We start from the raw sequence: 11,793 nt of genomic DNA, 5'->3' as shown, positions 1-11,793 counted from the left end.
CCCAGGCAGGGCCGGCTTTACTGGCGTGGGCGTGGGGAGGGGGGAGGGGGCGCGGGGCGCCGGCGGCCGCCGCAGGCCGGGGACTACAGCCTCCAGGGCAGCTGGAAGTCCTCCGGCTCCAGCGGACTGCAGTGCGTGGCGTCCACGGTCCTGAGGTGTCTGCGCGCCAGGAAGAGCGCGAGCTGGCGGCGGCGGCGCGCGCTCAGGCCCCGGCCCAGCCGCCACGGGAAGGGCGGCCCGTGCGGCCCGCAGGCCCCGGCGTCCGGCGGCTCGGCCTCGCGGCGCGCGCGGTAGGAGCGCAGCAGCGCCAGGCACCACTCGTCGTCCACGCGCGCGCGCGCGTACAGGGCGGCCTCCCGCGCGGGGCTCCCGGCCCGCAGCCAGCGCGTCACGGCGGCCAGGCCCTCGCGCGCCATCAGCGCCGGGTAGCGGTGGCGCAGCAGCCGCAGGAGCAGCTCGTCGCCGCGGTTGCCCTCCCCGCCGCCGGCCGGCAGGGGGCGCGGGGGCCCCGGGGTGCCCGCCGCGGCGGACCGCGAGCGCCGCAGCAGCAGCACCGGGCCCGGGTAGCGGCAGAGCGGCGCGGCCACGTCGAGGTGGAAGTGCTCGCGCACGGTGCGCACCACGAGCCCCTTCCAGCTGTGCGGCATGACCTTGAGCGCCAGCGGCACCAGGTCGTCGAAGCTGGCGTCGAGCACGAGCGCGCCCAGCTCCGGGTAGGTCACGGCGGCCCGGGCGGCGGCGAAGGTGCCGATGGACCAGCCGTAGAGCACCACGTGCGCGGGCGGGAAGCGCAGGCGCTGCAGCGCGAACCTGACCGCCACGTCCACCGCGTTGGCGTCGTGCTCGGGGGACGGCGCGCCCGAGCCGCCGCCGACGCGCGCGTGGTGCCAGCCCAGCACCGAGTAGCCGGCCTCCAGCGGCGCCGACAGGCAGCCCATCTCATAGAAGCCGGCGTTGCCCTCGCAGCAGACGACGAGGCGCAGGCCGCGGCCGCCGCGGCCCGGGCGCGCGCGCCGGTCCATGAACACCGCGTCGATCTCGCCGCCGTCGCGGGCCGCCAGCTTGGCGCGCCGGCCGCCGTAGCGCTCCACCAGGCGCTCCTGGCCCCGCTGCAGCAGCGGCAGCAGCGCGCGCGCCATCAGGGACACGGAGCCCGGGTACACGAGCCAGCGGCCCAGCGAGTGCGCCAGCGCGTAGCAGGCCAGCTGCCCCGGGAGCTCGCGCAGCTGCAGCAGGAGGCACAGCGCCGGGCCCCGCGCCCCGCCCCGCGGCCGCCCCGCCGCGCCCCCGCCCCGCGCCCCGCCGAGCACCAGCCACAGGCCCGCCGCGGCCGCCGCGCACGTCAGCGCCCGCCGCCCCCCGCCCGCGCCCCCGCCCGCGCCCCCGCCCGCGCGCACCGCGTCCCAGCGGAAGTCCACGGGCCGGCCGCAGAGGCCGGAGCTGCAGCTGGCGGCCAGGTACAGCCTGAACACGTGCACCAGCGCCTTCACGAAGCACACCACGCACATGGGCGTCGAGGCGCCGGCGCTCCGCGGGAGCCGTGTGCGCGCGGCGGGGCTGCGGGGGCTGCGGGGGCGGGGAGGTCCACGGGGGTCGGGGGGCTGCGGGGGGCCGCGGGGGCCGCGGGGGCTGCGGGGCCGGGACCGGGGGGAGCGCCGCGCTCGGCCGTCTGGGGACGCGCCTCTTCAGGCCCCGGCCCTGCGGCCTTTGTGACCCGGGCCTGGGGGTCCGCGGCGGCGCACGTGCCCCCACGTGAGTCACTGTTGCTGGGAGCGAGGCGGCCCCTGTGACGGCGACAAAGGCCTCGGCCCCGCCCCGCGCGCAGCCGCCCGCCCTCGCCCACCCTCCCGTGCCTGCGGCTCCCGTGGGCGCCCGTCACACCTGAGCAGCCCCACCCCCACCCCCACGGAGGGCGGGCAGCGGCCCGGAAACCTACAGCCTTGGCCTCTTCCTGGCCAGGAGCCCGGCCTCGGCAGCAACACGCAGGGCCTCCCTGGCCCGGGCCGAGGCCCGCTGTGGGCCACCATGGCTCCCCGCCTGCCCAGGTGCTCCCAAGGGGGAAACAGGGGTGCTCAGGCTGCGAGCTCAGGCACTGGAGGCCCCGAGGAAGGCCGCTGGTACCAGTTCTCGGCCCAGGAATCCCATGCACCTCCTCACCCTAGGGGAGAAACTGAGTCTGGCCACGGGGGTGCCACAGAGCAGTGAGGCAGTGTGTGTCCAAGGTCCTGTCCCCCCACCCCCACCCCACACCTTCCTTTCCAGGAAAGGGGGTGAGCTTGGGCTGGAAACCCCCCACCTGTTCTGCATCCTCTTTCCACGGGTGCCAGCAGAGGCAGTGACCTCCAGGTAGGTCCTGCCTGGCGGGTGTTCCTCATTTTCAGCCCCTGGCCAAGCCCTCCTCCCCACTCCTCACTCAAATCAGCCCGCAAGCTGTACCTTCCTCTTTTCTGGAGGGCTTCAGTGGGTTCCTCTTTTTCTCCTGTGCTCGAGAGGGCCGGCCCACCCGAGGGCAGAGGGGACAGGGGTCGAGCCAGGCTCTTAGGGCTCGTTCTATAGTCGCCTGGACCGGAAACAGCAAATTGGGCAAACCGAGGCAGAGCCTTGGAGCCGGGCAGCCGGACCCGCCTCACAGACCCAGAGTGTTCTGGGCAGGGGGTTCCAGGCCCCCGCAAGCCCGCTCTGCGCCCCTGCTCCGTGTGGGTGCGTCCCCTGCAGCCCAGTCCCCACCAGGCTTGTGCAGCAGAGCTGCAGGCTGCTGGGGTCCTTAGGGGCTGGCAAGCAGGAGGGGTTGACAGAGTGAATTGGGAGGCTGGATATCCCTCCACTGGGCTCTCCAGCTAAAACACAGAATGCCCACGTAAGTTTGAATTTCAGATAGACAATAAATACTTTTGAGTAGAAGGGTGTCCTACTTGCATGCGTCATACTTTTATAAACCTTATTTGTCAGAAATTCAGCTCTAACTGGATATCCTGTTTTTAGGTTTGTTTATTATTTGTTGCTCAGCCTGGCACCTTCCCCCCCCCGCCCCGCATCCCTCCCCCAGCCAACTGAGATCCAGATTTTCCTGATTATCCAGCTCATATCCCAGGTTGGGCTGCTGTGCTCCGTGGTCAGGTCCTGAGGACCAGTGGGGTGACTCGGGGTCCACTGGTGCACCTGGACAAGGGTCCCCTCTTGCTCCCTCTTCCCTGCAACCACCTCACCTTTTCCTTGGGTCTGAGTGGCAGCAGGGGCCGTGGGGAGACTACCCCAGGAGAGCCCACAGGGTGCCTTGCCTGAGGTCAAGGGGTGGGCATAACTGCTGCCCACGGGGATTGGTGGTCCTGGTCCTCCCGAAATGTGCCCCCTGGTCCTGGGTTAGTAGTGGGAGTGAAAAAACGTGGGCGAGAGTGGGGACACTTACTCTTCTGGGAACCCTTTTCATAAACTCAGAAGCTGGGGGTGGGGGTGCCAGATCCAGAAGCTCCCGGCTCACTTTGTGAGATCGGAGGCATGACCTCCAACAGCAGAGTAGAAGGCCTCGTTGGGTCCTCAGCCTGAATCCAAACCAACACAGGGGTCTCCTGGAAGACTGTCCTCAAAGTATGTTAGAACGCCACATCTCGTGGGGCTTGGAGGAGCCCGTCCTCCTGGGGACAGTCTCTCGGCTTGCTGAGCTCTGAGACTTGTCTTTGGAAATAGACTTTCCGTCACTCAGGTCCATTTGCCCTTGGCTCGCCCTAGAAGAGCAGGAGGCCTGGAGGAAGAGGTGGCTTTGGTGGAGGGGGAGCAGAGGCCAGCTTCCGAGGAGCAGAGATCAGCAGGCTGGAAGTGCCCGTAGCCTGTGTCTGGCCTGGCCCCTGACCCCACCAGCCCTGCCCCCCAGCCCATGGGAGCCCAAGTGCCCCCAACCACCAGCCCTGTTGAGACAGGAAAGCATGTGACAGGAAGGGAGACCTCCTCCTGCTGTCCCCTCTCCAGAAGAGCAGAGCCCCCCAGACAGGACCAGCTGCAGCAGCAATGACCTCTTGTGCTCCCCCTCCCATCTGCTCAGGGAAGGTGGGGCCGTAATCTCAATTATCAGGTCTCAGTTGGAGGAGGCAACCCCCCCTCGAGCCCCAGGTCTGCCGGGCAGACATCTGAGCATATACCCCACCCCCGCAGAGCCTGCTGGGCTCTGTGACCTCTGGCCCTCACGCTCGGGGCTTCCACCCTCCCCCACTGAGGCAGTGCTCCCTCCTGGCCGGTTCTGCTCTGCCTCCCTGGAGGCCCTGATTTATGCCGCAGGAGCAGACCCAGCCAACCTTGGAGCAAGAGTGGAGGGAGAGAGAAAACGCCAGTCCCAGAGGCTGGAGGGGTGGGGGCTGGGATCAGAGCCCCTGGCAGAGGGTGTCCAGCCAGGCGGCAGCCGTGAGCTGACCACAGCAGCCCGGGGCTCTGGGAGCAGAGCCCGGGCCTTGGGAAAACTGAAGCCACCCTGGCGGGAGAGGGAGCTGAGTCTGCACAAACGCCTCTGCTCAGGAAATGGGGTGCAGGGAAGGTGGGGGGTGGCTCAGAGCCTGAGGACAGGAGGGGACGCTTCCTGGCGGATGCAGGGTCAAAGAAGGGGCGGAAATGGCCAAGACAGCTGCTGAACATCTGGAATCACAGAGAATTACCCAGAGCCCTCAAGGATGGTGGGGTTGGTGGGGAGCAGTACACACCCACGCCCTCTCCTTCCTGCCTCCCAGCAGGGCCAGTCTCCTCCCACTGCACCCCCACCATCAGGGTAAAGTTTGGGTTGGGGTCAGGAGCCCAGCAGGCTGGTCCCAGGGGGCCAAGTTCCCTGGAGCACAGTCCCCCCCCGCCCCCTGCCCGGGTATTGCCCGTTTCTGCAGACCAGGCGTCGTGCAGGCAGGCGCGGCCCCGTGCCCGGGAACGGCCCCGATGACCAAGTTCAACACCAACTCACAGGGGCGGCCGCGCGCCCAGTCAGGGTCCCCTCTGCCACCACAGTGACAGCGTGCACAGGGGCCGGTGTGAGGAGAGTGCTCACGTCCCGGAGTTCACAACGACTAGGCAGGGCTCGGCCACCCCTGAGACAGGCCGGAAGGGTTACCCGGCCCCCTCCGAGCTCCCTGGCGGCGACGGTCCGAACTGGCCGCGACCTTGTGCACCTTCCCTCTTTGCCTACGAACGTGCACGACGTGTAGTGGGACGAGGGCTTTTAGGAAAGCCGATGTGCCGAACGCGGGACCCCGCCGCTTGTTTGCTCAGGGGCGCCGCCAGCACTGGTGAGGGCGATCGCTCCAGGGAGCAGGCCCCGGGCCCCGTACACCTCCCCTCTCGGCGGCTCTGCCTTTCCAGGCCTTTCCCCTGGGCCGCGGTGGCCGCCCTGAGCACTGGGTGCTCCCTGCCCGGAGGTCCCTACGAGGCCCGCCTGGGTGAAGGGGCGCCAGCCACTGTGGGCCTGTGTCTTGCTGGGGTTTCCCGCGGGGACGGGCGGCGAGCTGAGCCGGCCCCGCGCCCAGGGCGCCCCGGAAGCCATCCCAGCAGCGCCGCGGTCCCCTTGGTGTTCTGTGTCTCGCTGCCCCCAGTGACCCCTCACCTGGGGGACCCGGTGCCATGGCCACCGCGCCCCAGACAGAAACTACGGCCTGGAGCTATGCAGCCAGGCCTGGCTCTGGGGGAGAGAGTGGAGCGGCCGGGCTTGATGGGGGGACGGGAAGATGGGGACCCTGTGCGACGGGCAAGGCCCAGGCCTTCGGCGGCTGCCGCACGTTGCCTGGCGGTTGTGGGACCCCGAAAACCGGCAGTGGGCGGGAAGGGGCCTCGCCGGAGGGTCTGGGATGCCACCGACCAGCTCCCAGCCAGCCGCCCGGGGCGCCCCTCCTGGGCCGAGCGTGGGGGCGGCTCTGACTCCTGAGGGCGCCGCGGGTGCCCTTCCTGGCCCTTCCTGGTCGTGGCAATGTGGATTCTTCAGCAGCGCCCCCGAGGGCCTGGGCGGCCGGGTCCCTGCCCAAGCTCTGGCGCCCCCCACCCCCCGCCCCCCGCTCCAGGCTCCGCGGCGCCGAGGGGCTGTCCCTGGCATCAGGCCGCCCGCAGTGCCCCCCATGGGAGGCTGAGGGCACGGTGGGTGTGGGCGGGGGGCACGGCCTGGGGAGGTCGCCAGAGGTCGGGGCGGGGCGGGGAGCCCAGGGCTGGCGGCGCCAGAGGCCCCTTGGTCGGTCAGGCTTCCTGGGGCGCAGGCAGGGGGCTGCAGCTGGCTCCTGGGGGGCCCCAGGTCAGGGGCGGCACATTCTCAGGACCCCAGATGGAGGAGAACCCCGCCCGCCCCCGCCCCAGACCCCCCCGGGGACTTGGGCACCCCCTGGAGGAGGAATGAAGCCGGGAGGATGGTGAGGGGAAGCCCGCCCAGGGGGGAGCAGGACCCCGCAAGGCCGCCACGCACTTGGCGGGGGGAAGCCCGCAGGACAGGACCCGGATGGCCAGTGTCCCCGCGGCCTGCGGTGCGGGGCTGGGGGAGGGCTGTTCTCGGCCACACTGCACACCTCCGAGCTCCGAGCCGATCTAGGTTACAGCCCTCTGGGCTCCTGCTAGGTCTCTAGCGCAGATTAAAAACGGCAACTGTCCCGGAGCTGACCCCAGGGGACCCTGAAAGTTTCCTCCCTCCCACCCCCCTTGCTCAAGGCACTCTCTGTTCTCCGCATCTGCTGAACTCCGGGCGGCTGCTCCGAGGCCCTCACTCGCCCACCCCTCTTACCCCGCTGCTCCCTGGGGAGCTGGCGAGGAGTCAAGCCCACCTCTGCGGTGGGCCGGCCCGGACAGGCAGTCCTGTCTTCCCTCTGTCCCCTCCCTCCAGGCTGTCCCCCGGGCTTCAGCAGAGAAATGGGGAGACAAGGGAGGACGTGAAGGGGCTGCTGGCCCCTGCTCGCCCGGCCAGGTGCCTCCCACCTTGGCCGCTGTGGTTTCTCTAATGGGGGCCGCACTCCAGAGTGACCCCCGGACCCCACCCACGGTGCACAGACACGAAGGCATCAGCGCCCCCAGGCAGCCCCTGCTCCAGGACAGGCCCACCCAGGAAGGCAGGGGGGTGGGGAGGACCAAGAAGCAGAGAAAGCCCCGTTATCCCCTTTCCTGGCCCCCACCCTCCCCTGGGGATCAGCACTAACCGCAGGGCTGCCCACCCCAGCTGCTTTGAAGCTGCCGGGGGCAGGACCCAGCTGCCAGGGTTCGTGTGCCGGCCCGCCCCTCCGGCTGCGTGGGAGCCAGGGAGTGACCACAGGGCCGCCAGCGGCCTTTGAAGTGCTGAGGCACGGCCCCAGGAAGTGGGCAGTAGCCCACCCAGGCCCTGGGCCAGCCCTGCCCAAGGGCTCGAGCCCCTCCGCGCCGGGCTGGGAGCCGGCCCCAGCTGTCTCCACGGGCTAGGCACCTTGGTTGCTCAGGTGCAAACCAGGCGAGGGGCTTGGTGGGCGGCAAGGAAGGAAGAGGCTGCCTCCCTGGCCTCCGGGGCCCAACCTCAGCCCCAGCGTCACCCAGGCTCCCATGGCGGGAGCCAGTGAGGCCAGGAATCGGTCCCTCTCCCTCAGCTAAAAATAGCAGGCCTCGGGCTTTGTGGAAAGCCCCTGGGGCGGGGGAGGAAGGAGCAGGGCTGCAGGGCTGGGCCCTGGGGAGCCAGGCTAGGCAGGAAATGCCCTGGTGCACTGCCCCCCACCCCCCACGCAAAGGCTCTCGTCAGCAGGCACAGACCCCTGGAAAGTCCCAAGTGGTGTCTTCACACCTACGTGGGGCAGGGATCTTCTGGGTCCCTCAGGCTAGGCCTCAGACGTCAGGGTGGGCTCCTCTAACCCCGCTGAAGACGTCCTCCTGGGCCTGGGCTGATGTCCTGCTCTGGGCACCAGAAGGCAGATGAAGGCAGTTCTTCCTCCCGGTCGGCCTCTGCACCTGGTGGCGGCCTGAACCATCCCACCCTCCCGCCTCCCGGTCACGCTCCCACCAGAGCCGGTCATTGCACAGATAATCCTCGAGGGCCTGCTTGCTGGTGGTGGGGACAGGGCTGAGCACGGCCCCTGATGCATCCCTGCCCCAGGGTGCCTCCTGGGCCCAGGGCTTAACCCAAAGGAGGACCTTCCAAGGAGCAAACACCACTGTCCATCTGGAAGGGGGAGAGCGGGAGAGGGGTCAGCAGCTGAGACCAGAAAGATGGGCAGGAACTGGCTCTTGAAGTGGATTGTTCAGTGGGGCCTGGCCCTGGGAGAGCCCTGGGAACCTGGCCGCTCGGGGGAACAAGGCAAGGCCCCCGTGGCTTGCATCTGGGGGTGGTAGGGGCCGGGGAGGAATGGGGCTAGGGCTGAGGGCAGATCAGGGATAGTTTGTAGGCGACAGCAAGGAATTTGTTTTTTATTTTTATTTTTATTTTTTTTTTTAATTTTATTTATTTATTTATTTACAATAGTCACAGAGAGAGAGAGAGGCAGAGACACAGGCAGAGGGAGAAGCAGGCTCCATGCACCGGGAGCCCGACGTGGGATTCGATCCTGGGTCTCCAGGATCGCGCCCTGGGCCAAAGGCAGGCGCCAAACCGCTGCGCCACCCAGGGATCCCCTTGTTTTGTTTTTTAAAAGATTTTATTTATTCACGAGAGACACAGAGAGAAAAAGAGGCAGAGACCCAGGCAGGGGGAAAGGCAGGCGCCTGCGGGGAGCCTGATGTGGTACTTGATCCCGGGACCCCGGGGTCCAGCCCTGAGCCAGCCAGATGCTCAATTGCTGGTCGCCCCCCCACCCCGCCCCGGTCATCCCAAGGGCAAGGAATTTGGAAGGAAACCACTTCTCAGAAGTCACTGAAAGATTCTCAGCAAGAAGGTTCCAGAAATGACCTCACTTTGTGTTTCAGAGAGGTCAGCGCTTTGTGGAGGAAGGTGGGTGGGAGCAGGTGCGGAGGGCAGCGGGGCAGCGGGGCAGCGAGGGCCGTGGTGCCCGCGGCCTCTGTGGGGTGGGAGCACGCAGTGCACGGCGGGCCCAGGAGGGACACGGTGGGCCAGGAGCACGCGTGCCCGCTGGGCCTGGCTCTGCCGTGGCGCTCGCCTTCCAGCTGGGTTGTCCGAGCCATGAGCAGCGCTGGGGTGGCAACAAGCAGAGGGTGCCTGGGGTGCTCGCGGACGGTGCCGGAGAGGATAGGGCTGCCGATGCTGCCGGTGCTCCTGAGAGAGAACAGAAGCCCCACGCCTGATGAGAAGGAGTGGGGGGGCGGAGTCCCCAGGGGACGGGAGGGCCCTCCTTGCGTGAGGGGCATAGTGGGGTGTCCCAGCCGTGTGGCCACGGAGAGACGACGGTAGACACGGTCACTTGCGAGTGGGCGTGGGTTTCGGTGGCCGCTGGCTGCAAGGTGTGCCCCTGGGGGTGGCTTAGGGCAGGTGTTGGGAGGTGAGGAGGCGGAGGAGGCGTCTGAGGAGGGCCCGGACGTCCCTGCGGCACCTGACATCTCTGAGGAGGGACAAAGGCGACATTTCCAGTCCTCACTGGTGCAGAGGCCACTTCTGTCCCTGCCACGCGACCCGCCATCACCCTGTTGCCCTGGCCCCGCCCTGGCTTCCGCCGCCACCTGCCCGCCCGCGACCGGCGTCCGTGGAGAACAGACCCTGCGAGGGCATGGCCACCAGTCCCAGGCACCGCGCCCACCCCTCGGGAGCCCCCGGTCTGGTGGGGCGGCCTGGAAACACGCCGTAGGACCTGCAGGAGATGAGCGGGGAAGGGCCACAGCCGGGCTCTCAGCTGCGTGCCCACAGGAATGCAACACGCTCCCACAGTCGTCCTCGACCGTAGCGCCCTGACTGTGACGTCCCCGGCGAGAAACGCCCAAAAGGCCATGGGCGGGCGGACGGACGCGCGGGCTGTGGTCCGTCTGTCGGACGGAGGAAGGAGTGAACCCCTCACTCCCACAGGATGAAGCTCAAGCGCGTTGCGCTGATGAGAGGAGGCCCCACGGCCGAGGCCCGGACCACGGAGTTGGGCGACCCCCGAAGAGAAGGAAGTCCAGGGCCAGGAGGCCGACTGACGGCTGGCAGGGCCTGAGGCTCGCGCGGGCGCTGAGAGGTGCGGGGGCCCCTTCGGACGGCGGGGTGTCCTCCGGCGTGCTATCGGGTGGTCCCGTGACTCCCCGTCTGTCAAAGCGCAGCAGGTCGTTCGCTCACGCTCGGCGAGTGTCTGTGTATAAATTAGACCTCGGAAGAGCTCAGCTTTGGAAAAGATGTAAAGACCGTGCGTGTGACACGAAAACATCAGGAGGGGGTGACGGGGACGAGGCTGAGGCGCTGGAAGGGGCTGGCTTCCGGAGGTTGGCTTCTTGGAGGAGGCATCGCTTCTCCTGGGCGGGCCCTGGGGCACAGGGGAGCAGGATCACCTGGTAACTCTCCGCTCCCCATCCCATTCGGTGGGGCGCCCGGGGCTCAGCTGGGTAAGCGTCCAACTCTTGGGTTTGGCTCAGGCTTCGATCCCAGGTCGTGATGCCCCACGTCAGGCTCCACACCCGGCGCTGTGTCCCCTGGAGGTTCTCTCCCTCTCCCTCTGCCCCTCCCCCCCGTGCGCAGTCTGAATTAATAAATCTTTTATTTTTATTTTTTTTAAAGATTTTATTTATTTATTCATGAAAGACAGAGAGAGAGAGAGAGGCAGAGACACAGGCAGAGGGAGAAGCAGGCCCCAGGCAGGGAGCCTGATGTGGGACTCGATCCCGGTATGATCCAGGATCATACCCTGGGCCAAAGGCAGACACTAAACTGCTGAGCCACCCAGGGATTCCCCTGAATTAATAAATTAAAAAAAAAATCCCATTTGGTGATTTTAACTCTTAAGTAAAAAGAGGCAAATCCAGACTCAAGTTGTGAGTTGAGATAATTCACCTTTTTTTAAAAGATTTATTTATTTATTTATTTGTGATAGAGAGAGAGAAGCAGGCTCCATGCCGGGAGCCCGATGCGGGACTCGATCCCGGGACTCCAGGATCACGCCCTGGGCCAAAGGCAGGTGCCAAACTACTGAGCCACCCAGGGATCCCTGAGATAATTCTCTTTTATAGGCTGTTTTTGTTTTTTATGATTTTTAAAAGATTATTATGTATTTATTCATGAGAGACACAGAGAGAGAGAGAGAGAGAGGCAGAGACCCAGGCCGAGGGAGAAGCAGGCTCCATGCAGGGAGCCCGATGCAGGACTCCATCCTGGGACCCGGGGTCACGTCCTGAGCCAAAGGCAGACGCTCAACCCCAGGTGCCCTATAGGCTGTTTTTAGATGAGAATCGTTTCCTGCTCGGGTCACTGGAATAGTCTGGCCAAAGCTGCCTGGAATGTCCAGCAGGCACTCGCGTTGGGCATGGGGGGCATGAGACTGAAGCCAGGAGACTGGTGTGGAAGGGCCGGTGAGGCCCCCGGGGCTCCCCGCCAAGTGGGGGTGTCCTGGTCTGGATTCACCACTGGCCAGTAGACCGGGCCCAGACTGTCCTGGCAGCTGGGACGTGTCCTCCAGCACCTCCTGGGACCCTCGTCTCCCAGACCAGTGAGCAAACCGTCAGCCGGTCTCAGCTCGGGGTGCCAGCTCAGAGAAGGCCGGGCTGGGCTGCTGCCCCCAGAGGAGCGGGTGTGTGAGAGCAAGGGGTCCCCATGGCCTTCACCATGGCCGAACCGTCCCTGGGGCTGCTGTCCTGGCAGGGGAGGGCCTCTCCGCTAGGGCACTGGGCCCCTGGGCAGGAGGTGAAGGCAAGCCTATAAAGGCGGAGTCCCCACATGGCAAGAGGCAGTGACCACCCGGGCCTGCTGGCGTCCCCCGTCATCTGTGG

The 11,793-nt window shown here is 66.9% G+C and overlaps 1 protein-coding gene across 1 annotated transcript; it reads right to left on the bottom strand.

The window, feature by feature from the left end:
- On the bottom strand, window positions 1-1,749 carry ABHD16B (abhydrolase domain containing 16B). The gene has a single exon (XM_077874002.1). The coding sequence runs from the start codon at window positions 1,506-1,508 to the stop codon at window positions 84-86; it is 1,425 nt and encodes a 474-aa protein (XP_077730128.1). The 5' UTR covers window positions 1,509-1,749; the 3' UTR covers window positions 1-83.
- Window positions 1,750-11,793: the final 10,044 nt, after the last annotated feature.

The sequence above is a fragment of the Canis aureus genome, chromosome 26 (genome assembly GCF_053574225.1).
Source record: "Canis aureus isolate CA01 chromosome 26, VMU_Caureus_v.1.0, whole genome shotgun sequence".
Lineage (NCBI taxonomy): Eukaryota > Metazoa > Chordata > Mammalia > Carnivora > Canidae > Canis > Canis aureus.
This window is presented reverse-complemented; position numbering and strand designations above follow the sequence as displayed.